We start from the raw sequence: 27299 nt of genomic DNA on the forward strand, positions 1-27299 counted from the left end.
GGCAAAGGAGGAGCCAAAGTGCTGTTGCACAAACCTCTTGGATGCATATGATGCCTGTATAAAGACTAGGGCTGTCTCAAGGCAGTTTGCTGCCTGAGGTGAAGGACAAGATGGCAGCCACCACTGTTCCACATACAGAAGCCGTTTGGAACAGCAGTAAAACCTACTTCAGTACGGGCAATGTGCTCCATTGTGCCTGAGGGCAACAGGCCACATACAGCTCTGTCCTCCAACAGATGAATATGAGTCAGGGGGCTCAGGACATGCAGTTTCCCCTGCCCACCCCCCTTACCTCACCCTGTCTAATAGTAGGGCTGGTCCTGATAAAGAAGGAGCGTAGAGGATTTTGAGGCAACTGGGGGAAAGTTGGAGAAAAGAAGTCTCAGCTGCCTGCTGCCAAGGTAAATAATACATCTTAAGTATATCATACAGATGTGATTTGATATTTCCTTCTGTTGGTTCAGTTTACTGCTTTTGTGGCCTGCCTTCTAGAATACTGTAGAATGTTCTGGAGTAATTTTTTTTTCTTAACCAGGGGAGAGACAGAGAAGCACCACTGTAAACAAACCAAAACAAAAAAGATGAACCTCCAGCGTGTTGAAAAAGTTCTTGAAAATGTTGGCTTGAGGATGGTGGACTTTCCCTTGATTGAAAACCAAAAACTTACTATTGCCCCTGGGAAACAGCACTGCTCAAAACATGTCAAGCACAAATGAGGTTGTTCTAAGCCTACATATACTGCAGCCTTCCCTTTACCAGCATTTCCCTAAATTGTGGGTGCAGGTGGGGAGTGGAGTGGAGAGAGAGAGAGAGAGAGAAAGAAAGCAAGCTGTGGGGCTGGTGGGGCTCTGTCGTTCTTCTCCACACAGTTAGAATAAGGTAGGGAAACATCTGAAATAAGGTACATTTCCATCTGTGAACTGGACTCTGATAGCCATGTGTTCAGCATCCTTTCTGGGAGACATCTGCTTCTAACTAGCAACTGCTGGGAACTGCTGGTGAATATAACTGGCTTGCCCTTATTGTGAACTTCTCTTGGGCGCTGCATTGGCTACTAGCAGCAGATTACTGAGGTAGCAGACTGGCTTTCATCTTTTTCTAGCTCTAGAGAGCCTTTTACTACCATGACTTTGGTACCAAGAAACCCCGGGGAAATCTGCTGAGGAAACTTTGAATATTGCAAAGAGCTCTGAGACAGGATGGAAAGGAGGTAGGGTGAGATCTAGTGGTAGATTCTGGGCAATCAGCAAGGGTTTCTGATTCATGATTGTGTGAGAAAAAACAGCAACAACAAAAGAAACGATAGTAAGGCTCCCATCTAATCCTAAACTAGATTGTTAAAACGAAGAAATGAGAAGCTGTGAATCAGTTCTGCTTAGGGGTGGGTGAATTTGGATTTCTCTCATTTTGCCATCTTATGTTTAGTTTTCCACATTTCCACATCACTTCGCAATATTTTTTAACTATATGCAAATATTATTTTCCCTAATATAATGCATTTTTTGCATGTTCTGTGTGATTTTTTAATGCATACTTTACCCCTGTGTACACACTTTTCCTACACGCTGCTTGGCTGGGGAACTGCATTGCAAAATTTAAAGAAGCGCAAATTTTGAAAGATGGCTGTGTTCATGTGTTGCTTTTGGAACGTGCAGATTTGCTAGCTTCAACTTTAAATGTCAACTGAATTGAATTTCTCCTTTAGCCCTAGTTCTGGTATTGAATACAAAAAGGCACCCTTTTCGTTAATTCCGTATTGCATGTCCTCCTCTTTCTGTATTTTGCACCTTACTCTGGCTGGAAGATTTTGGGGGCCAAGTAAAAAGACAAGATGGGGGTGCTGCAAGCTTGACATCTGCCCACTCCTGTCCTTGGATTTTTGCTGTCACCTTAACATGAACTGAGTGTGTCCTTAGAAGGCACCCAGCCTTGTGCATTTCAGAGGGAGTTTGTTGTTGTCGCTGGGCAAGCTGCCTTTCAGTAAAGCCGTTCTACCATTACTGATCTTTCCACTGATGAAGGAATCTGGAACACAGTGTGAAAACCAGTACAGTATTCTAATAAACACCTTCTCTGTGTTACCTGTTGGGGCAAGCCACAATACGGATTATCCTATCGTTTTCTGTAAAGTTGCTGCACATTTTCTGCTCAGCTTGGTGTGCCAAGAATGCTACAGGCTGACCTGGGCAGGTTTTTAAGAGACCTCTTGCTGCTTATTGTCACAGCTGGTTGCATTAAGCCAGTGTGGTGTAATGGTTAGAGTGTTGGATTAGGACATGGGAGACCAGGGTTTGAATCCCCACTCAGCCATGAATTTCATTGGGTGACCTTGGGCCAGTCACCATCCTTTAGCCTAACCTAACCTCACAGGGTTAAATGGGGAGGGAAGGGAACCATGTCCACCACCTTGAGCTCCTTGGAGGAAAAATGGTATATAAATGCAATAAATAATAAATAAATAAAACTTTTAATATTGGTGGTAGTGAAGGTATCATGGGTAATGGAATTGAGGCCAATGCTGGCTCTCCAAACCCTTCTGTCTTGCCCTAGGGCAGTGTTTCTCAACCTGTGGGTTGGACTACAACTCCCAACATTCCTAGCCAGCATGACCAGTGGTCAGGGATGATGGGAGTTGTAGTCCAACATCTGGGGACCCACAGGTTGAGAACCGCTGCCCTAGGGGCTTTTGCCACACCACACTCCCACCTTGCAAGCTCCCTAGCTGTTTTTCCCTCACTGTAATGTGTCACCAAACTTCTTGCTTCCCTGGGCGGAGAATGCAAGTCTCCCCACTCCCCTCCGTTGCTAGTAAGCAAAAACCACAAATGTAGGAGCTGCTGCCAATCAGTTTGAGCAATATTGAGGGAGCAATGCTCCGACTCAGAATCAATACCCTTCAACATTTCTCTGATGAAAATAGGGACATTCTAAGGAAAAGCGGGACATTACGGGATCAAACCAGAAACCAGGATGGCTTCTGTAAATCCAAGATTGTCCCTGGAAAATAGGGTCTGATGCCACTTCCTGTCTGTTCCTGTGCCAGTTACAGAATGTTTATTCATGCTATTAAAATAGATTCCGTTTTGATCGTATGTCCCTTTTGGATGGTGAATATTAGAAATGGAGAGAGCTGGGCTCGGAGTCTCCTTCTAGCTTTCATTATGCCTTTCATAACACTTCAGTCAAACTGTGTTGCTCTCTGTTGTTGATTTAACCTTTGTTGGCGCTAAGAGCTTTAATTGGCTGCTCATTTGGCCCTTTTCTTAGAAGCTAATGCACCATTACTGGCGTAGGAAGAGGGGCTCTTTGCCAGGCTAAACAGTTGGGAGTTTTCAAAGTGACAAAGCATATTACCAATAGTTTGTGCTTTCCACACAAAGGGCCCCTTCATAGGTTATTCCCAGGGCCCAGAAGCAGCAAAAGACCTGGATGTCTCAGCAGCATGTTCACCTTGTCCTGCTGGTTGACACATCACTGATGTGGTCCAAAGGAAAGCAGAGCAATACGTTTGGCACCAGCTTGGCTGAAGAAGTCGCCAGAAGTTGTACAAGGCACCATCCAACCATCTTAGGGACTCCACTCTGGATTTGTGTAGGGCTTATTCCTTAGCCTTTTCTTCTCCCAAAGATATCCCACTAGGCAGCAGAGGTTTAGGGTCAGAGTTTTCCTTGTCCTGGATGGGCTACCTTCCCAGGTTGACGAGCCCCATCTGCCTCTCACTTCCCTCTACAACATGTGCAGAAGCCACCTTATTGGCCGTTGGACCCACTAGCGGTCTCATCCACACAATCCGCTAGAGCCTGTCTTTGCATATAGGAGAAGTCCCTAACTCACTAATGGCTTGAGACCCATCAGCTCCCCTCACCTGGTTCAGCCAGCCAGTCAAAGCCGTTTCCCAGAATGTGGTCGAAGTCACATGCTAACAGCTTCTAGGAGCCACCGGTGAGAGCTCAGTGCAGGGTGGTGGCCAATGGTGGGGAAACTACCCTAGAAGGAGCATGACGTCCCCTACCAGAGGCACTACCCCTCCCCTAATGCCCCATACACCCCAATTATGTGAGTGGATTTCATAGGAGCCACCTCCTAGGGGCCAAGGCCCCATAGATTATTTGAGGGGGCTGGAGGTCCCCAAAGTTCATGGGCATTGCCACTCAAATAGCGTCCGTGAGTGATCGCATCTTGTGATCCATTATGCAGGGAAGGGCTTACCTGCCACCCCCCAATATTTTATTCAAGTTGACACCCTTGTTGGACGTTAAATAATTCTCCCTTGCCCCCAAAAGGCAAATGAAGAATGTAAAGCCTTTGCAAAGCGTCATGGCTCCTGCCTCTTTGCAAAAGTTTAACATACTTAGGGCCATTTACTCACCAAGAAACTTGCCTGGCTCCTTCAACCACTCAGAGATTGGGGTGGCAGGCCACAGTATTATTCTGCTCTGCAAGAGTTGCATATGTTCCTCATGCCTCTGGAGCCCTACATCTCCCCATAGGAGAGAGACATGAATTGCCCTTTGGACGTTTATGGGCGAACCCATAATAAAGTGAGGAGGGAGTGAAGTGATGGATGATCCGCCACTCCAAATCCCTGCTGGCTTGTTTCCCGGGAGCAGATCTTTGCATTCTGAAATCCACTCCTGTTGAAACCAATGGGCACAAATTAGCTACGTAAGCTCCAGCCTTAATATAGTTGATGGGCCTGATCCTGGGGCCTCATGTGTGAAATAAAGAAGCTTTGGCTCCAGCAGATGCATGACCATCTGGCAACCTGCACTAGAATGCCTTGTTTTGGGGCTTACTGCTTGTGGAAATATCGCAAGGGGCAGATTTGCCCCTGTCGAGCTCTCTGCAGGCATACAGAGACCCTCTGCGATGAGTGCACACAAATACAGTGGTACCTCAGGTTACAGACGCTTCAGGTTACAGACGCTTCAGGTTACAGACTCTGCTAACCCAGGAATAGTACCTCAGGTTAAGAACTTTGCTTCAGGATGAGAACAGAAACTGCGTGGTGGTGGCGCGGCGGCAGCGGGAGGCCCCATTAGCTAAAGTGGTACCTCAGGTTAAGAACAGTTTCAGGTTAAGAATGGACCTCCAGAATGAATTAGGTTCTTAACCCAAGGTACCACTGTACATATTTATGGAAGGGCAAACACAGAAGTTGCCCATAGTGTCAAATTTGGGGCAGCAGCATTTTCCTGCCTCGCTACTTACTCGCTGCCCTCCTCCCAGACTAGATATATGCACAGGAAAGCATATTTTGTTGTGCTGCTGCCGCCACCATTGCCATTGAATAGGAGCAATTTGTCTCTAAGGTTGAAGCATAAAATTACCCAACATGCAGTAACACACATAGCATGCTGGTTGACTTTGTGCCCAGCCACCACTGGGCAAGGGATGCCGATCACTCATATTCCAGAAGGCCAGCGACTGCACTGCACACCTTCCCACCAAAATTAATGGCTAAGGAGCAAGTGGCATAGATCACTTGCTTGCTCACTCCTGTTTGAGATCATTGAGAGTAGAAGGACAGGTGCTAGTGGTGGCTTTTGCACAGTAATGCCTTCTCTTTCTTCCCTTGCTGGAGTGATAAACACTTCAGGGTTCAGGCGAAGAGGTCCGAGAAGATCTCCTCTCCACCCCTCCAGGACAGCTTGCTGAAGAGTAGGAAGAATTCCTTTACTTGTGTAGTCTTTGAGATCAAAATGTGGCATAACACTATTATAAAACCTTTATGGGAAGGTCATCCCCCCCCCTCAAGGCCCCCAGAATGCCCAACTTGGCTCCCACCCTTTTAAGTGAGTAATTCCACAATTGGAAGTGCGTCATGCCACACTTAAGAACTGCAGCTAACTCCAAAGGAAGTTGGGTTTTTCCTTGGATTAGCTGCAGGTGTAACCTGTTATCCTTGTTTCACCAGCCTTTAGCCATCAATCAGCAGATGAGAGAGAAGCAGCCTTCATTGAAAAGGACTCATTTAAAACTGAAAATATGAACAGAGAGTGTCAGCTACTCCTTTAGTGTCTTCTTTTTTAAAAAAAAGATCACTTTAAAAGGGTAGGATTGCTTTTAGTGTGTTTGTTTCGTTGTGCGTTTACTCTCTTTTGTATTTGCGTTATATCCCCCCCCCATAAATTACCTAAAGACTTTTCTCTGTATCGTGATGAACAAACAACAATAACAACAACAATACATTGTAATTATTAATATGACCACTAATGGAAATAAAATAAAATAATAATATTCTTAATAATGTATATGGGTATATGTATATGGTGGTTCCCTCATTGCGAGAAGTGAGGTTACAGGGAACTAGACAGAGGGCCTTCTCGGTAGTGCCGCCCGCCCTGTGGAATGCCCTCCCATCAGATGTCAAGGAAATAAGCAGCTATCTTATTTTTAAGGCAGCCCTGTTTAGGGAAGTTTTAAATATTTAATGCTGCATTGTTTTTAACACTCAATTGGGAGCTGCCAAGAGTGGCTGGGGAAACTCAGCCAGATGGGTGAGGTATAAATATTATTATTATTGTTATTGTTATTGTTATTGTTATTATCATTCATTCATTCATTCTTGCTTATCTCCAGAAGGTTGTCCTTGTTTGCCTGAAGATCTCACATACCCCACATTTTAATAGCTCTGTCGTACATTCCAAACATATTAGGTGAACATTTGCTCCTTTTAAAGATGTAACATCAGAATATAAATGTCATAAATTGAAGGCTATGAGGGAGACATCTAAAAGACATCTGCAAGCCTTCACAATCTCTCTTCCTATCTTCTTCTGCCCTTAACATGCTTATTTGAATACAATTTTTCAAACTCTTCCTCTGAAATGCTGCATAATATATACAGAATCTTAGCTGTATCTCTCCGATACATCTTGAGATGTTTTTGATTCACAAGTAGAGAAACCCCTCTGCAAGTACTGCTGAGCTGCCTGACAGATTTAATTAATTTACTGTCAAGGGCAAAGACAATCATTGTGTGTTGAGGAACTTCATGAAAGCTGGATTATGTGACGTCTGCTTCGGGTGGGTTATATTGATGCCTTTTGCATGGCGGCAAGTCAAGCAGGAGACCTTTGGCCCTGGAATCCCTCTTGGGGGAATTCCTGGGGTTTTTCTGATAGCTGGAGAGGGGACAAGTAGTGACCTGAGCTCTTGCCTGAGGCCATCGCTTTGAAGAGACTGAACGTTTCACCCCTGTGGGAATCCAAAGGGAACTGGCCTCCTTCGGAGGGTCTCAGAGGGTAGCAGCTCACTAGCACTGGCAGAATTAAGACTAAGCAAGATGACAGTGGCCACAAGAGGGTTTCCCCTCTCCCCTCCAGGATACGATGTGAGGGCTTTCTATTAACTTTACATCTTTCATACACACACACACACACACACACACAGAGAGAGAGAGAGAGAGAGAGAGAGAGAGAGAGAGAGAGTTATACAGTGGTACCTTGGTTCCTGAACGGCTTAGTTTACGAACAAATCTGCTCCCAAACGCCACAAACCTGGAAGTAAGTGTTCTGGTTTGCGAACGTTTTTCAGAAGCTGAACGCCCATTTCGGCTGTCTGCATTGTTTCCAGAGCCAACCAGAAGCCGTGCCTTGGTTTTCGAACGATTTGAAAGTCAAACAAACTTCGAGAACGGATTGAGTTCGAGAACCAAGGAACCAGTGTATAGTTATATAGTTATAGATTTAGGGTAAACCCTAGAAATTAATAAATTCTAGGATTGCGATTATTTGGGGTGGGAAGGGAGAGATATAAGCTGAAGAAGAATTCCTGGCTAAACTGCCCAAGCTGGGGCCATTGAGAGGCCATTGTGGGTTGTTGCCAATGCAAGAAAACTCCCCACACCTGCTCTGAGGTGTGTACAGAGACGGGGTTTGAAAGGTGTGAGAGGTGATGGGCTGTGCCTTTGAGGGGACAGAAAAAGGGTTTCCTGGTAGGAAGAAACAGGAAGAAGGGGTGGGATCCATCTTGGGGAAGGCTGGCAACAGGCAGCTTACCCTGCTGCCTCTGGGAATGACTATGCCTTAAGTTCTAGACTCCCTCCATGCAGACTGAAGGTGAAACAGGTGAATAAACTGTATTTCTTAAAGCATGACAGTCTCCGCCATGTCTTCTGTTCTCCAAAGTGACACAGACCCCATGTGTGTGTGCCTGGGACCCCATGGGTTCTTGCCACCCACCGCTCAGTGCAGAGAGCTTTCGTAACAATATTGTGCAAGAAGGAGCTAGTAATATGCTCTGTGAGGTTCATCCACCAAAACAAAACTTCCCTATCCAAGGTTGCCTTCAAATATGCCGCCGGTTGAAAATTAAGATAGGAATCTGAGCTGAAGGGGGTGTTGCTATGCTCGTTGTGAGCTGCTGTTGCAAACAGCCCGTGTTAATGATGCAATTGAGAGTCCTGTACTGTCTCCACTTAATTTCCTTCTGACCTTTCTGCCCTTTCTGACTCCACACACACCAACACTTAAACTGCTTTACACTTTCTTACTCTTTAAGGTGCCACAAGATAACCTTGCTTCTTCAGAAAAGAAAAAAAAACCACACATTTAGGAGTTCATAAGAACATTGACATCAACATAGAAAAAGTCACCTGTACAGCCAGTGTTATTTTTCTAGAAAAAGGGGAGCCGGAACTCACTATGGAAGGCCTCCCTTGTTCTCTTAGAATGGCATTGGCGCCCACCTGAGAGGTGCCAGAACTGAGTTTTCTGGCTGGGGGGGAAAAAGCTCTGTGTGCAGCGTTACTTGTCTAGCATATACAGTGGTGCCTCGCAAGACGAAATTAATCCGTTCCGCGAGTCTCTTCGTCTTGCGGTTTTTTCGTCTTGCGAAGCACGGCTATTAGCGGCTTAGCGGCTATTAACGGCTTAGCGGCTTTAAGAAAAAGGAAACAAACTCGCAAGAACTCGCAAGACGTTTCGTCTTGCGAAGCAAGCCCATAGGGAAATTTGTCTTGCAGAACGACTCAAAAAACGGAAAACCCTTTCGTCTAGCAAGTTTTTCGTCTTGCGAGGCATTCGTCTTGCGGGGCACCACTGTAAAGCACTTGGGGAGCAATGTGCCACAAATGGAGAGCAGGGACACCGACACAAAGCAGGTTAACTTCCCCAGTCTCTGCTTTCAACAGAAACAGACACACTTTGTTCCCCAATCTCTGCATTTAAGGCACAGGATGTGATGGGAGTCGCAGCCCACCAAAGTAAAAAATGCAAGGATCCTTTCTTCACACCAAGAACACACCTTTTCAAATGCCTACTTTACCTACAGACATTATTTATTCCCCAAGCTCTGCATTGTTTGTGAAGAGTTTCTGGAAATTGTAACTCTTGTGAAGTATAAACCACACAGAATTCTTTGAGGGAAAGCATGTTTTTTTAAAAATATATATATGAATGAATAGTCGTTACACAGGCTAAAATGTCTTATTTCCAGCTTTTGGAGTGGTTGGTTCCAACAGTAGACCACTGCCGTTCATTTAACACCGGTTCAAGAGGATGGAAGGGCGTGCCTGCAAGCCACACCTGTGTATTATTTACCCAGACTTGTGTGGATTCCTCCCCTGCCCTGGTTTCACTTACAATTCAAAAGTATCCAGCCGGCCGGAAGGCTAAAGACATGGAGAGAACAAGCATATTCAAGACTGGCTTTGAACTTAGCAGCCCCTCTCCCTGTTCCCGCCCCCCTCCGGCACTATCAATAAGCAGCAGACATGTGCAGTTAAAAGAAGAAAGGTATAATTACCAGGCCCTCTCCCTATAATCTGTCTCTCTCAAGGTGCAATTGGTTTATACCTTGGTATGTAAATTACTAGTTAAAGACGTTTAAACTGGTCACATCAAAGATCTTGCCTAAAAAGAACATCAAAAGAGACTCTTTCAAAATTAGTACTAGAATGAGATGTTCCCTTTTAAAAGAAAGAACAAAAAGGAAGGACTTGATCCCATGAGCTGCTTCCTGCTCGGGGAAGTAGAAATGCAGGGTAGAATAAGCCTCCACAACGTGTGGCTCTCTGGACGTTGAACAGAGCCCACTAGGCACAAAATGTACTAGCTTGCCAAGGGGCTGATAAATGTCATATGTTTTCTGCCTTGCATGGGAGGGTGAAATAATAGTGTTACAAATGTTGGGTGCCATCTGCACTCTCTGCCAGGTGATTCCAGGCACTCACCCAGGTTCTGTGTTCCTTTGGAGAACTGAGACACGGCGGAGACTGTCATAGTTTTAAGAAATACAGCAGTATCTCGGGTTAAGTACTTAATTCATTCCGGAGGTCTGTACTTAACCTGAAACTGTTCTTAACCTGAAGCGCCACTTTAGCTAATGGGGCCTCCTGCTGCTGCTGCCGCGCCGCCAGAGCACGATTTCTGTTCATACCCTGAAGCAAAGTTCTTAACCTGAGGTACTATTTCTGGGTTAGCGGAGTCTGTAACCTGAAGCGTATGTAACCTGAAGCGTATGTAACCTGAGGTACCACTGTATGGTTTATTCGCCTATTTGAACCTTCAGTCTGTGTGGAGGGAGTCCAGATCTTATAGCATGGTCATTCTGAGAGGGACTAGACATGGAGTCGATGGCATCTTTAGCCAGCCAGCCCAAGTCAGATCACAGCCTTTTTTCTTCTCTTCTTCTTCTTCCCAGCACACCTTGCTCTAAAGACTCTATTTTCCTGTCATTGCGAACTCATACCCCATCACCATGGCAACCTCTGTTTGCCCAGGCCCTCAGATGAGCCATCAACACCTTTTGTCATGTTAATGCCTCTATCCCAGGTGAGGCCCTGGCTTGGAAAGGAAGCTTAGCCTGTGCTTTTCCACTGGCCTCCAGTCTTCCCTTCAGTACTCCAAAATCATTTATCATTTATTCGTTCCTGTTGTTGTTTTTGTTGTTTTCTCATAAGCCACAAGCCACAATACATTTGCTGGACTGCAATGGTCTCATTGGGTCATAAATTGGCATGGGGCTCGGTTGAAGGCTCTTGTGTGGATATACAAAGTCCTGAACAACTTGTGTCCAGGATACCTTACGGACTGCCTGGGCTCTTATATCCCAGATGATCCGCAAGTGCTGCTGGTTGTCCTCCATATTGCAAAGGCCCAGTCAGCCTTAACTAGAAGCTGGGCATTTAGTGCCACCATCTCAATGCTTTTGAACACTCTTCTAGCCAAGATGCATCCTCCCTTTTGACTTTCAGACATCTCATGGAGATTTTTTTATGCCTACATGCAACTGTTTAAAACCTTTTGATCTACTGGTAATTTTAATTATTACTTTGTTCTGTTGTTAATGGCTGTTTCTTAATGGCACACAGCTTGTTGGACACCGCCCTGGTATAGTAGCTGCTTTGTGCGGCCAGACACCCCATTCGGGTGGATCTCCTCCTCCTCACCCAGGTGAATGGAGAAGTTGTTGCTAGGAACAGTCCTGGGCGCATGTTGGAATTCCTGCATTCCAATGGCCTGATTTATAAGTTTTGGGAAGTGATCTTTTACACTGGGATTTTTGTTGGCATCCGTCTGCCTCGGGACACAATGGAGGAGTGCACCTTTGGGGTGAAATCAAACTGTTGGAAGATTATGACACCCTATCAGTCTCTATGTGGCTGTAGAGACCGATAGGGGAGAGACATGTTTTGCTGCAGCTGGGGCAGATGAAGGCGTCTGGTTGTGCTGCTGCAGATGCACCATGGCGTTTCTTCTCTCTGTGCTCCTCCCAGCGGTCATTCCTCCTCTGGTGTGGATGGTACAACCGGACTTGTCTATCTCCAGGCACTGCAGTCGTCTACAAGGGATTCCCGCACGGCAGGGCTGATGTTGCTAGCCTTCATGTCATGTTTGCAGACATCTTTATAACACAGAGCTGGTCTGTCTGGTGCCTCAAGCCAACTCTCTGTAGAGCACGTCCTCGGGGACCCTGCCATCTTCCATTCTGTGGAAACATCACTAAGTGGGCTTGGGAGAGCAAATCTTTCTTTGAGACTCTGTTCTGCTGTGTCTGCCAAATCTTCCTGACACAGTGCATGTGGAAGGCATTGAGGCGTCACTCTTGACGGTGGTAAGTTGCTCGTGTCTCACTTCCATAAAGCATTGTGCTCAACCCATAACCTTGGTAGACCTTCTTTCCTGGTATTGGACATTAGCATCTCCTCCTCCTCCTCCTCTTCTTCTTCTTCTTCTTCTTCTTCTTCTTCTTCTTCTTCTTCTTCTTTACAACGCCATTATAGCTACTCTATGTCAGTTCAAGTACAGTGGTACCTCGGGTTAAGAACTTAATTCATTCTGGAGGTCCGTTCTTAACCTGAAACTGTTCTTAACTTTATCTAATGGGGCCTCCTGCTGCCGCTGCACGCTTTCTGTTCTCACCCTGAAGCAAAGTTCTTAACTCGAGGTACTATTTCTGGGTTAGCGGAGTCTGTAACCTGAAGTGTCTATAACTCCAATACCACTGTATCTTGCTGCACCATCTCATTTCTTTTTCTTTTTTTGTATAATTTTTATTAGATTTTCTTTTTTACAATTTAGAATATTCATTTATACAACCTTAAAATATCAGTGACTTCCCTTCTTCTCTTTCCATGGTTCATTTTACATAGCATAAATCCCTGCATACATTTTATATAAACTAAACCATTCAGTATTCCATTATTACTTCCATCAAAACTTATTTATACTGCTGAATTTATCTTAATGCTGCCAATGTTTTCAAGTGTACACAATTTCCCCCCATATATTCAGTAAACATTTTCCAATTTCTTTAAACGAATATTCTTCTTGTTCTCTTATTCTATGCATTAGATCTACAAGCTGCACATATTTCATCAGTTTAAGTTGCTGTTCTTCTTTGGTCGGGACCACGCTCATTTTCCATTTTTGGAAACAAAACACGGGCCGCCATAGTGGCATACATAAATAACCTTTTTTTGACACCTGGGAATTTTCATCTGAATTATCCTCAGCAAAAAGGACTCTGGTTGTTTTTTTTTGGAAAGGTGCTTTTAAACTTTTTTTTCCAATTTGTTTTAAATTATTTCCCAATACTCTTTTACCCTTTTACAGGTCAACCACATTTCTCATAACATTAAGAACTGATGCCTGGGTTTGCATGCATTCCTCTTCCCTCCTCGTCCCTTTTCCCTTTTGTGTCAGGTCTTTTAAAAAAACATTGTAAGCCTGAGGGCCGTGACTCTTATTATCTTCATCAATTCATAAGTCATGGTTGAGAGCTTTTCTTTCTGAAGAGTGTGGTAAAAATGCTCTGAATGAATGAATGTGTTACAAGGTTAGCATTCCAGTGAATTGTGTTCTCTGCTTTGATTATAATTACGTCTGCCAGCTTTAACTGGTTTATTAAGTGGTTTGAATCAACAAAGCTAATTTATCAGTCCCGATTTTAATTGGTTCAGCTGTGAATTAAGGACACAACCCTAATTTCCTAAGCCTTTTTTTTTTTTTTTTTTTTGGTCCGTTATTGAAGTTGGGCATGAAAAATAAAATCGTTAAGTGAATTTTCATTTGATTGCTGTTGAATTATGAATGCTTTTGGCACTGCATTCAGGATCTCAAAAATTATGCCTATTTGGGTATAATACAGTTTGATTTAAATTTAATCCATTAATGAAATAATCCATCATCTGAAAGGTAGGCAATTGATCAACTAAAATATTCTAGCTGAGTGACAGCTCCAGTTACACTTAATTGATTTTTTTAAAATTTTTAATTAAGGCACAACCCTTCAATTTAATTCAAGGAAACATAATGTAATGCCCAGTTCCCTCCAGCTAGTTTGTAACAAAAACATTTTTTCTGTTTTAAACAGTTTTAATTTTTTTATTATTCTGGGATTCAGGGTTTCCTGGCTTAGATCTAGGGAGTGGTTCATTTCTTTCATTGTCAGGTGCACTCCTGAGTAGGTATTAATCAGGGCAGGGAATAAAAAGCCTGCCTATAGGCAGGAATATATTTGTGTACTAATAATAGTTCTGGCATTACTTGACAAAAACCAGGGAGAGGAGAGGGATGGAAATCCAAGGGGAGCACAACTTCTCTGGCCCTCTATGCTTTAGATTCCCCCATTGCATATACAGTGGTACCTCAGGTTAAGTACTTAATTCGTTCCGGAGGTCTGTATTTAACCTGAAACTGTTCTTAACCTGAAGCACCACTTTAGCTAATGGGGCCTCCCACTGCCGTCGCACTGCCGGACCATGATTTCTGTTCTCATCCTGAAGCAAAGTTCTTAACCTGAGGTAATATTTCTGGGTTAGCGGAGTCTGTAACCTAAAGCGTACGTAACCTGAAGTGTATGTAACCCGAGGTACCACTGTACATGTTGTTAATTTTCCTGTACAGTGGTACCTTGGGTTAAGTACTCAATTCGTTCCGGAGGTCTGTTCTTAACCTGAAACTGTTCTTAACCTGAAGCACCACTTTAGCTAATGGGGCCTCCCGCTGCCGCAGTGCCGCTGAAGCACGATTTCTGTTCTCATCCTGAAGCAAAGTTCTTAACCCAAGGTACTGTTTCTGGGTTAGTGGAGTCTAACCTGAAGCGTATGTAACCTGAAGGTACCATGGTATTTGGCACTGAAGCTAGACTTCCTTCTTCAGTAAATAATAAATAGGGGCTTTGTCCTTTCTAGTTGACAGTGGGTGAGAGTAGAAGGTAGATCTGGATCTACTGGTAATAGATCTCTAGGCGATTTTCAGGAAATCAGCAAATATTTCTGATTCCAACTTAGCAACACCCAAATTACTCCCTCCCTTTTTAATTATACTGCTGAAAGTGTGGCTGTCACCAAAAGTTAACTCAGTTCAGTCTTGGTACTCAGCATGAATTCTTGGGCTTGGGATTCCTCAATTCTAATTTTGTCTTTTGCACCAAGCACTGTTCTAGTTAAATCAAAGAAACCGCAAGGGAAATTGCAGAAGCCTCAAGTCTGACCACCCCTAATCTAAGCTATCTTGGTCCTATTCAGGTGTTCGGTTCCTGTTGTGGGTGCCAGATTTAGTCGTTGGAGAAATCCGACGAAAAAGGAGACAGGAACAGGAACTGTTGGTGTTCACTTATTTGTCCCATTTCCAGAATGGAAAGCAATTCAGCAAAATCGGTTGAGCTCTGATTCCTGCATTGCAGTAGGCTGGACTAGATGACCTTTGAGGTTCCTTCCAGCTCTGTGATTCAATGAATACAATTGGTATTTGCAGTGATGGTTGTTTTCCGTCTGCAATTGATGTGCAATTGATGATTTCCTCCTCTTTGTAGTGTGTTTCATTTGCATTGAAATGAATGCTACGGCGAAACAACGTAACAATAACACAATTAAAGATGTAGAATTCTGCCATAACAGATGAATAATGTTGTTTCTGTTGGAAGCTGAATTGCAGTGGAACAGAAACAGTGCTGCATGTGGTGAACATGGGTCAGAATAGAAATCAGTGCCCTAAGGCTAAGATAGCTCAGTCAGTAAAGCATAAGACACTTAGAGAGCCAGTGTGGTGTAGTGGTTAAGAGCGGTAGACTCATAATCTGGGGAACCGGGTTCGCGTCTCCACTCCTCCACATGCAGCTGCTGGGTCACCTTGGACTAGTCACCCTTCTCTGAAGTCTCTCAGCCCCACTCATCTCACAGAGTGTTTGTTGTGGGGGAGGAAGGGAAAGGAGAATGTTAGCTGCTTTGAGACTCCTTCGGGTAGTGATAAAGCGGGATATCAAATCCAAACTCCTCTTCTTCTTCTTCTTCTTCTTCTTCTTCTTCTTCTTCTTCTTCATCTCAGCGTTGTTGGTTGGAGCCCCATGTTGGGCCAAGGATTGCTGCATTGCAGGGCTTTGGACTAGATCAGGCATAGGCAAACTCGGCCCTCCAGATGTTTTGGGACTACAACTCCCATCATCCCTAGCTAACAGGACCAGTGGTAGGGATGATGGGAGTTGTAGTCCCAAAACATCTGGAGGTACGAGTTTGCCGATGCCTGGATTAGATGACCCTCATGGTCCCTTCCAGCTCAACAGTTCTATGATTCTTGCATCCTTAGTGACAGATGTGCAAAGAAGCTAGTGAGAATAGTTGAGCTATATCCCATAAAAATAACAAAAGCATTGGTTTAGCCTCTTGGCCATCTGCATGGTGCCCCTTTGAAGGGATGAGAGCTTTCTCTGCAGGGATGGGGACCCTAACTGAGCGAGGCAGACACATGCACCCTTCAAACTGCTGCTGCACAGGCACCAGGTGTTATGCGTGGCATTCTCATCTGCACGTCCTTCAGTGTGGTTTCCCTTGGAAAGTCTCACTCAAAAAAACAACAGGCCTCCTCATGCTTCTTTCACTTCCAGCCTGCAAAGAGAATTTGAGGAGGAAACAGCTGGGGCTTCCTTGTTCACGCAGCATGTTTTCCCCCTGAGGTTGGGTGGGGAGGGCCTTCCCCTGTATCTGCATCGAGTAAATTAAAATCCGTCTTGATTTTAATTTCTGGGAGGGTGGTGGAGACTTTGGAGGGAATGGGAGCTTTTCCAGCCGGGATGCCTTTCGAAAAGGATTAGGCCTTGAGCAAGCCTAGGGCTTTTTCTGCACGGTGTGTTCCATCGTTCAGACATCCCAGGGCATGCATACGACCCAGCCAGTCCCTGCCCCACAAGAAAAGGCTCCTTCATAATTTCCTTTATGCTGGGGGGGGGGGGGGAGGAACTTGAGGAATCAGAGATGGGGCTTTGATGAGTGGAGGAGCAATTCCCAACACTCCCCCCACTCCTCCTGACTCTGCTTGCTCTCCCTTAACCCATGTCAGGTGCCTGGCTGTAAAAGGAGCCAGGTCTGGTTCTCTTTTACAGCTGCGTTTGAGGAAGGAATCTCAGCACCCAGTGCTTTTCTCCTCTATGCGTGCCAACGTTGCACACTTACCAAAACAAAAGAGGAGCCGCTGCCCATTTTTGCTTTTGATCATTCCAGTATCGCAGCATTAGCACACCCCCACCATCCGTTCTTTGCACTAAAGCAAAGTAAAAATACCCCAGCTGCAGGATTCCCAATTCTGTGGTCTGTATATTATAAGCAAATTGGCATGATTTCTCTTTACTTTGCACTAACTGAGTCTGCAGTTTAAAACTGTTTTTAAATTAAATAATAAAAACAAAACATTTTTTAAAAAATAACCACCAAAAAATAATAATACAAGATTTTACTTTGCTGGAACATCAGCTTCGTATTGTCAGCTCTAATTGGTAGTGGCTTTCCAAGGTCTTTTGCACTCCTTGCTACATGACACTTTGAATAGGAGATGCTGGGGATTCAGCCTTCAGCCTTCTGCATGCCAGGCACATGTCCTAATTCTTCTATCACCCGTATGGTGTGAAATGGCACACTTAGTGTCCATGCACAGGCATTTATACCTATTTGTATTAGAGACAGGATTAGGGTTGCCAGGCCCTGAGATTTCAAGGCCCAAACCTTAGACCAGGCATAGGCAAACTCAGCCCTCCAGATGTTTTGGGACTACAACTCCCATCATCCCTAGCTAACAGGACCAGTGGTCAGGGATGATGGGAGTTGTAGTGTCAAAACATCTGGAGGGCAGAGTTTGCCTTTGCCTGCCTTAGACCTAGTGGAGGCCCCATGTGATGTCACAGGAAGGTGACTGAAAGCAAGGCACTATTATCAGCACTGTCAGGTGAATGACATGTCTACCTTGGGACCAAGTTGAAAGGGAAGAATCTAATTTTGCAGATCAAGCCACGACTTGAGTTCAAACCATGTCAATGAGGGAGAGTCTTCCTTGTTCCCACAGCTTGAATTACTTCTGCAAAATTAGAGGGTGCTCCCAATGCACCCATTTCCATTTGTCCCCAACATTTACTGCTAGGAAGAGTCCCATGGATGCAGGAGACAAAAGTGCTTTGCTTAAGGATTGTCCACATTTGAGCATTATTTAACTGCTAATCCACCCCCCTGCCCCCCCCAATTCAGATTAGGAAGTAGCAGTCCACACCCGCAGGTTTTTGAATTTGTAAATGAGGAGCAACTTTGATCCTTCCTGTTCATACCAGTAGGCTTTCTCTTTTGTGTTTGTTGCTGCCTTCTAATCTGATTGTTCTACTATGTCTGTTAAATAACAATAGGCAAGAGAACAGATAGCTGTGAGCACATATTATTAATTAATTTAGATCAACCCCAAAACATGTGCAAAACCATTGCAAAGTTGCATGTGCAAATCTGTGGGCTCAAAAGGGGGGGGAGGGGCTCAGTTCAGGAGCAAACCAGAATTAGTTCACGATCACAGCCAGAAAGGAAAGCCTTGAGGAAGTAGTGGGCATAGAAAGGGGAGTGGCAGAAAGCGATGATGGATCCACTTACCCCAGAACTCCAAAACAAGGTAGCTCAGTCGGTAGAGCAGGAGACTCTTAATCTCAGGGTTGTGGGTTTGAGCGCCACATTGGGCAAAAGATTCCTGCATTGCAAGGGTTGAATTAGGATCCTAGTGGTCCCTGCCAACTCTACAATTCTGTGGTTCTAAATCACCTGTGACCCGAGTGGGACAGTTTGGAGCCCAATTTCTCCCATCTTATCTTATTACCCCCACTATCAGGAAAACCCAGGTTTTAAGAGAGGGCACTCAGATTGTGCTGTTTGAGGGTAATATCATTGTAGACCACACAAAGTAAATGTGAATGCAAACAGCTGCAAACACACAGTAAACTCTGGGGTGCACACTGGACAACTTTTCTGCTGGGGCAGCACCTGTACTGCAGCTATTTCTTTAAACTGGAAATTCAGATTTACATGTTCTGGTGGTGGTAGCCAGCACACAAGCTGTGTGAGAGAAGGATGGTTTCAAAATTATAGCTGCGGAACAGGACGTCTATGGATGATGGAGGCGTTAAACATAGCAGACTTTTACTGTAGCCAGTAAAAGTCTAGTATTTCTTTAACTAGCACTCCCGTTGCCCTTAAGCATGCAAAAATATATACAGGTGCTTGCTTGATTTATATCCTTTCCAACAGGCTATTCGCAAAGCACATAAAGCTGAGCAGCTGTTTAAATCTTTGCAGGATCTTTGCCATTGTTCCCTTTAGCTTTGCAGCTGTATCAACTGATGGCAACAGAAGGGATTTTTAAAGATGTTAAAAAATGACCCCACTGAGAAAAAGCTTTACCAGTTGGAGGGCTTCAAAGCACTTCTAGAACGTAAAGAACAGCAACAGCTTTGAAAAGCTGCATGAATCATAATATTTCTCCACAATGTTATTACACACATATAATTTACTTTATTGCAGAAGAGCTTTGAATCCCCTTTCTCAGTAGCTGTTCCCAACGAGAGTCCAGCTAATGAAATCATGGTGCCAAGCAGGAAAACTTTTTTTGTACATACTTAAAGCATATATCCATAAAGAAATGCAGTGAACTTGGCAGGACCAAGAAACTTCCCAATCCCTGAACCGTTTTGCCAGCAAGAGAAGCAGGTAGCAGGTAGGGTGAGCAGAAACTGGCTTGGTCTCCCTTTTGTGACTTTTTCGGGACCTCAAAATCACTACTCAACAACCGAGAGATAAATAGCAACTTCTGAACATCAAAAATGCTGTTAGTAGGGGCAGAGGAGGAATCTGTTTTCAATGTATTTATACACAGAATTGGGTGATTCTGACCAGTTAAGCTAATAATATGCAAACAATACATATATGTATCAGGGAGTTATCATGACAGATAGGACTTTTTCATGCAGCACATAGCTAAACAATGGCACTTGTCCCCCAAGGAGGCAGTGAGAGCCACCATCTTGGATATCTTTAAAAGAGCATTAGACAGATTCAAGAAGAAGGTCATTGATGACCACTAGTCATGATGGCTACGCTCTGCCACCGTAAGTTGGAAGTAGCAATGTTTCTGAAAGCCTCTCCTCCTCCCAGAGGGGAGGAGTTGTGATCGGGAGCCGTTCCCGCGTTTTGCAGGGGGCGTTCCGGCCCTTGCTTGCCGTCACTGCTGCCACCAACCAATCGAAGGGAGGCTCGGGGGCGGGGTTTAGCCGCTCAAATGCGGCCGCGGCAGCTCTTTGCTAGAAGCCACAGGAGTGTTTTGCGTTCAAATCTTGCTTGCAGGTTTCCCATAGGCCTCTGGTTGGCCACCATGAGAACAAGATGCCAGACTTGATGGGTCATGGGCCTGATCCAGTGGGCTCTTAAGTTCTTACATTTTTATGCCCTGAGTGGTACTATATATTTTCAGCAAATTCTTTAAAGTATTAACAAAATACATATTTTAATACAGCTAGATGCATTGTTATATCTGTTTATGTGTTGGCTGCTTGAGAAAACTTTATAGTGTCAATGCATATAAATATGGTGTTTTTATTATTATTTTATTAGTTAACTTTGTATACCGCCCTTCTCCTGAAGGTCCCAGGGCAGTTTGCAACAGAAAAATACAAAATCAGATTACAAAATATATAATAAAAAGCAAAAGCAAACAGATACCCCGCACTCGCACAAACACATTTTAAGAGCCCTAGAATGTTAATCAGCCTAATGCCTGTTGGAAGAAAAAAGTTTTCACCGGGCGCCTAAAGACATGTAATGAAGGTGCCAGGTGAGCGTCCTTGGGGAGAGCAACCCACGAAAGGGGAGCCACCGCAGAAAAGGCATTGAGAAGTATTCCTATCTTTAGCAGAACTGGTCAAAAAACAAACAAACAAACAAACAAACAAACAAACAAACAAACAAACACCTCCCTTGCTTCTCATTGAGCTCAAGGAAGAGAAAGGGATTGGGGGGGTGTGAAACTATGTGGATAAGCTTTCATGTGGGTTTTCAGAAAATTCCATCCTTAGCTGCCATTTGAGAAGCTGGTAACCATAGTAGCTAACGAGCTCATTGGCTTTTTTTGATGCTGCAGTTGAAGCCCAAGGTGCAAAATCCCATTTCCCCAATGTGCTGTACGGGAGATGATTTCTGGTGGGTGGGCTGCAAGCCTTATTATTCAGATATTTGTTTTATATCATTATGGAAGGTTCAGCCTAATTTATACACAAGAGGTAGGACCCTCTAGCCTATGCCATTTAGGGCAGTCGCTCTACTCTCTTTGCCCAGTGCTTTTTCAAAGGCCATAATAAACCATAATGTAAACATCCACTCTGCAATAAACACCTTTTACCACTGCCTAGTATCAATTAATCTGATATAACTTATTTTATTGAGGGTTTTAGTGTGGCATAAAAGTTGTTAGTTCACCTGTATTCCCCAGAGGCTCCAATGGAAAGTGTTGCAACAATTTTCCTTCTGGATCTGACACTTAGGCATGGCATATAGGCTGCTGCAAAAAGACATGTCCTTTCAAAGGACCTCGGAGACTTTTAAGAGCATGATCCAGCGGTTTCAAATGCAGAGATTTAAGGATTTGCTGGATGATTATCCCACTGAAATCACTGGGATGTAAAACACACACACAGATCCAGCAGCTTACATGAAATTCCAAGGTGACACTTACTGGGCCACATCTGCTTAGTTTCAGCAGCATAACCTTCCTTCAGATCAATATATGATCTGCACAAAATTTGGTGGTCAGCAGCAACCCTGTGAGAGTAAGACCCATTGAATTGAATGGAACTTAGAAGTAGACATAGTTAGAATTCATCCTTAACCATTTTTAGTCCGTTTCACCTGCTGTTTTATATAGTTGGGTTATTGAGAGTGCTGTTACTTCTTACTGCTGTATTTTAAGATTCCTGCTGTTGCTTTTATTGGTTGTGATATTGGTTTTATAATTTTAATAGATGACTTGCATGTTTTGATGTTGAGTGTTTCATTGTTTGCCCTTTTTAATGAAAAACTGCATTGAAGAGCCCTTTGCACCAAATGATATTAAAAGTAAAGGACAGTTATATAAATGCCCTTCTGAGAACCCAACTGAGACAGTAAGACAGAAGTGCTACAATATGGCTCCTTCTTCCACATGGTGCTATTGCCAAGAGTTGACTGGGCAAGCACAGACTGTGGGTCACAAGAGATTGCTCCCAGATCTGTAGGTGTGCTCACACTTTCATGGGGACACATGTAGTCGCTAAAAGGCTCACTTCTGAGAATTCTCAATATTACTCTTAGGACATTTACTGGAAATGATTGCGTGCACACAGAATTGCATTGACCTTGATGACTCTGCTTAGTCTGGATGATTAAGGTCAATATTAGTGTGCTTGCTCCAGAGGACCAGAACAATGCTAGCACTGCAACTGTAAATTAATAGGTGTGAATAAATGTAAACTGGGAAAAGATGCAATCCCCCATCTTACACCAGTGCTGACTAACACAATAAGAGCTTGCCTATCCACCACAATGATACTTGGATTGCTTAGAGCAAAGCTAAATCTCACACACCATTATGGGGCATGTGCAGAGTTTCAACTGAATGGAGCTACTAGGGAACATAGTCTGCTTACAATATTATGAAGACCTGGTTAGCATGTTGTGGGAGATTTTGCAGTCAAACCAAAACAACCCATGTCTATGCTACCTAGTGCATATAGGTGTTAAGGACCACAGAGCTGTAAATTGCTAGAGAAGGCTCAGCTTGGTCATGACCCGTCAGCCCCAGAGCGGGAGGACATAAAGTTTCCCCCCCGTTCTCTCCCTCTCTTTTCTTCTTGAACCATGTAACTAACCAGACGTATTATGCTTGAGCTCCCATGCCCAGACTCCATGTTTAAAGATACTTTTTGTATTTTGTACTTAATAAGTTTTTACTTGTGTTGTTTCTGCTGTAGTATTGAACGATGCTTGTACTCTGGAGGATAGGAATCAAACCAATGGCTTCAAGTTACAAGAAAGGAGATTCTGACTAAACATCAGGAAGAACTTTCTGAGAATAAGATCCTTGTGGTCCCTTCCAACTCTACAGTTCTAAAATTCTATGATGCATGAGTGAGACCTTTGATTACTGTAAGTAAAGCATTTAAACTTACTTAAGTTTGTAGTCTATTCATTGCAAGAGGGATAGAGATGTGGGGAGCACATTGTGAGCACTTAATACTGTGACATTTAAAGGTCTAACAATCTAGATGTCCTGCATTTTGCAAATGCTGCATATTTGAGTGCTGGGAGTTTTGACTAGAGAGTGAGTCAAACACCACTCTTTTTGAATTCAAGCAGTCAGCCATTTTTTCTTTTGTGGCTTCCTACACATGTGGGACCTCAGAATTAGTTGGTATTCCCTAGTTATTTCCCAGCATATGTAGTATGAAGACTGTGGCTTGTTGCAAATGGACAGCTTGCTTATGCAGGCTGCTCATTCACACACAACCCCTTCCTCCCTGGACTGCATGGGAGAAGAAACAACCTAGAGCTCTGGCTTAGTTACATGCAAGCCACTGCTTGTTTCTCTCCAAACAAGCTGTGAGTGTCCATTTGCACATAACACTAAGCCAATCATCTGATTTGTTTCCACCCTTGCAATGCATGGGGGCGGGGGCAGGAGCAAATGAACAGCGTCCGTCAGCACACTGGCTCATTTGCAGTAAGCCTTTCACTGTTTTAGATCACGGCTTTTGTTGCATGTTAGCCAAGCCAGTTTCAGTGATCTCTGTAAATCTGCACAGAATAAATGGCTAACATAGTTATGACATCCGAACAGCTGGAAGCATTTTTAAAGCTAGCAGATGACGGAGAAATCTTTTCAGAATACTGTTTCCTTTTGAGTAAGACAACAAAACAATACATTAGCAAGAGATTTGACCATGGTTGCTATTTAGTTTCAGTGCATGTATATTTCATAGATAAAAATAATTTGAACTGACAAATCTTTTGTAACATTTGAAAGATGACAGCATATGGTCCTGAAGCAACCTTGCTAAAGTTAAGCAGGTTTCGGTCTGAGTTAATGCACGGGGAGAAGACCATCTGGGAACCTTCTGTATGCCAGCTTCAGCTCCATGGAAGAGAGGTGCATATAAATGTAGATTTAAAAAGAAACATACTACTAATAATAAATAAGCAATACATATACACAAAGCACAACCAGCTGCAGAGCTAAACAGCAAACCAGTTGGATGGCACAAATGGTCTAATACTGAAGGCCTGATGCCACATGGTCTACACCATCTTCCACCAACTGGAAAGGGACTAGCCTAACCTTCCATACATGAGGGTGTAGAGTTTGGGTGCTGCAGATGAAAAGGCCTTGCCCTGTATATTCATCATTTATACTTCAGACTATAGTAGGAAGTAAAACAGAGCCCCACCTCTACCATCAAAGAACTCAATTTTTTTTCTAACAGGTGCCATACATTCATGTGGAGGAACATCTCATAAATTGAAAACTATAGATGTAGAAATCTCAATAAACAGTTGCTACTTTTTTCTAAGCCTTGGCTTCTTTAATAAGCCATGACTTAACCACAAGTAGTCTCACATATGATCAAAGAAACCATGGTTTGCTTCTCCAAAGTTTGGTTTCTTTTCCAGCTGTACTTGCCTTTGTAGTTTAGAGAGCCTATGGGGTGAGGTGGTCAAGCAAACATGTGATGCCAAGGCAACTGAAACCACAAATTGTAAGTCAGCAGCAAACCACAGCTTCAGGCTGTGATTTGTTGGAAGTAAACAAACCAGAATCAAGCTACTTGTAAGGGTTCACACAAAACACTACACAATGGTTTGATCAATTGGTATTTAGATAACCATGGTTTATTATGATGTGCAAACCAGGCCCTAGTATATCGGCTCTTTTAATAACGGTTAACCTCGATAAACTTTCCTTCTTCCAATAGAGAATTACAGAAAGTAACTTCTCCAAGTGCAAGGAAAAGCCCTGGGTTAATATTCCAGTAAGTAATATTCCTTTTCTTTATCTTTATTGTAACAATTCTTTATTGGCATCTTAATCCAGAGCAATTAGTTTAGAGTGAATTTTACTGTTCATAAAAATGTAATGCCTACAGGATGATGCAATCTGATTTTTCCACACTCGTGTGGTTAGAGCCAAACAAAATGCAAAACATTAATGTGTCAAATTACATCTTAGTTGCAGGAGTTAGTACTGGCACAATGGTCGAAGCACACTCCTTAAATGTCTGACTTTTAAATTAAAAACACAAAGCAAAGCAAAGATGGTTTAAGGATAGCACTATAACAACTGAAAAGTGTATCCTAAATTATTGTGCGTTTTTTTTATTTATTATGCATTTTAAAATCCCAAGTTCTTTGGGAACAAAGACTGAGGTATCTTGAGTCTATTGTAGTTTTCCCTACTGGCTCCTGCTTCCAAGGTTCAAACAGCAGTTTGATACACAGACGTCAGCAATAAATAATGCTTATCTTATGCTATGAAAACATTCACTTCCTGATTTTTGTCATATCAACCTCTCCATAAAGGTCAGGCCATTTTTGTTCCTCTTTTCTTCTGACTGGCTGGCAATTCTTCACTTCCCACTTGCAAATGTTACTTGCTTTCTGTTAGTTTAAAATCATGGGTAAACAGACAAAAGAGGCTTCCAGTGTAATCACATAAGAGGTGTGTACCCTTCCCAATGCATTCAGTGAACTCACAGAAGGGTGTGGGATGGTACCCATTGGGCACTTCTCCATGGGCACCTACTGGCCATGCCCATTACAGCACATGCCATTAGTTCCTACATAAGGCTGTCCCTTGCTATTGGTAACCCTGGCCTATCGGCTGTCACGTGTTCATGTAAGAATACGTTTTCAAATAGGTTAACAGGAATGCAAAGCATACCTGTTTCAAAGCCTTGGCTATGATGATCTTTCCGTAATGAAAAAACATCCTGCTCTTCAGGTAAACCATTTATTTTACCCAAGCACTTGTGAGGATGCAGCAATGCAACCCACAAGAGTTCTGTGTACACTGTTGATGGTACACGCCTTTTTCAAAATTCTTCACCGGAATGCTTAATTTTCTTCTCTTGCTATTCAGAATCCATGAAGAACGCTTCAAAATCCTGATCCAAGTCTGAAACAAGGGCATCCACAAAGTCTTCCACTGATGGACGTTTCTGAAGCATACCTAAGGGGGAGAGTGGAAACACAGGTCAGGGAAAAATGGATTTCACAAGCAAGGCAGCCCTGAAGTGGAAGGAAATTGTGACATGTCGAACCACTCCAATACAGCTGTCAAGAGCATCTGCCAAAAAACATGGAATCAGATTATATGGGAATTGATTTAGAAACACCACATGATCAATCAGCACTTCACCACTCCCCTAAGTATGAAAGGAACAATGTTTCTATTTGGAAATGTCTACTTATACATATCTGCTGGACATTTACTGGATATCTAAACAATACACAAACATACAGTCATACCTCATGTTACATTTGCTTCATGTTACGTTTTTTCAGGTTGCGTCCCACAGCGACCCGGAAGTACCGGAAAGAGTTACTTCTGGGTTTCGCCGCTCACGCATGCACAGTAGCACTAAATCGTGCTTCGTGCATGCGCACAAGTGCCAAATTGCGCTGTGCACCTGCGCAGATACGGCGCTTCAGGTACCACTGTATGTCAGAAAGCATAACCTATGTGTGTACTTACCTCTGTGGTTTTAAACAGCCATTGATGAATTTGTGTGTGTATGTTTTCTTTCCCATAGGGAAAAAATATACAATTGAATATATGCAGTTTAACATATGGGTGTGTGTTTTTCATGTCATTTTAAGTGTCAAATTAGGAAATTTCCAGTATTGTTTTGCACTGGACAAAGAAAACACTCTGTGTAAACTTGGCTCTTCTTTTAGGTAAATCACTCTCAAAAGTGCCAATGTAAATATAACCTTGCAATACCCTTTTATTGTAGTACAATTACTTTATACTCCTAACATGCCTCTGTCTATTTGGTTTCCATTGGAATAATAATAACAATACTTGCTGCATTTAGGAAAACTGAAATCTTTCACATGAGCCTTTTAATAAGTTTCTACAAGAGCCAACTGGTTTGATTAGGTATTTTTTTGATGTACAGCTACAGTTCCCAAAAAAGAAACACCCAATCAGGGAAAGAAAGAGTCCAGATCTTGAGGCAATTTGAAGCGGTTACTCTAAGAGTTCCTTGCTAGGATCTCAGCGCATCGTGATTTTAATTAAGCCTAAAATATGTACACTGCAAGTAAGAACAAGAATGCCCTTAAAGAAAGTTGATGAATAGTGCAGAAAAATAAAAAGGAGAATTAAAATTTAGTCAGATCATATTTCATCATCAAAGGCAGTATAAGAAGCACCCTGAACATGGGCCATGCTTGCTACTTTGCCTCTTGGTAGAATAAAACAAAGTTAATACCTAGACGATTAAAAATATGGCATGCTTTAATACAGGCA

The 27299-nt window shown here is 43.3% G+C and overlaps 1 protein-coding gene and 1 long non-coding RNA gene across 2 annotated transcripts in view; one reads left to right on the forward strand and one right to left on the reverse strand.

The window, feature by feature from the left end:
• Nucleotides 1–26773, forward strand: LOC114595734 (uncharacterized). Its single transcript, XR_003706328.2, has 3 exons — nucleotides 1–401; nucleotides 22744–22918; nucleotides 24742–26773. It is a non-coding gene; the product is annotated as an uncharacterized LOC114595734 (long non-coding RNA).
• The window catches only part of MIPEP (mitochondrial intermediate peptidase), a 50388-nt gene continuing 47716 nt past the window's right edge, over nucleotides 24628–27299 (reverse strand). Inside the window, exon 19 of the mRNA XM_028726347.2 lies at nucleotides 24628–25994. Coding sequence (XP_028582180.2) covers nucleotides 25897–25994 — 98 coding nt within the window. The 3' untranslated portion in view covers nucleotides 24628–25896. The remainder of the gene's footprint in view (nucleotides 25995–27299) is intronic.

This window comes from Podarcis muralis, chromosome 4 (genome assembly GCF_964188315.1).
Source record: "Podarcis muralis chromosome 4, rPodMur119.hap1.1, whole genome shotgun sequence".
Lineage (NCBI taxonomy): Eukaryota > Metazoa > Chordata > Lepidosauria > Squamata > Lacertidae > Podarcis > Podarcis muralis.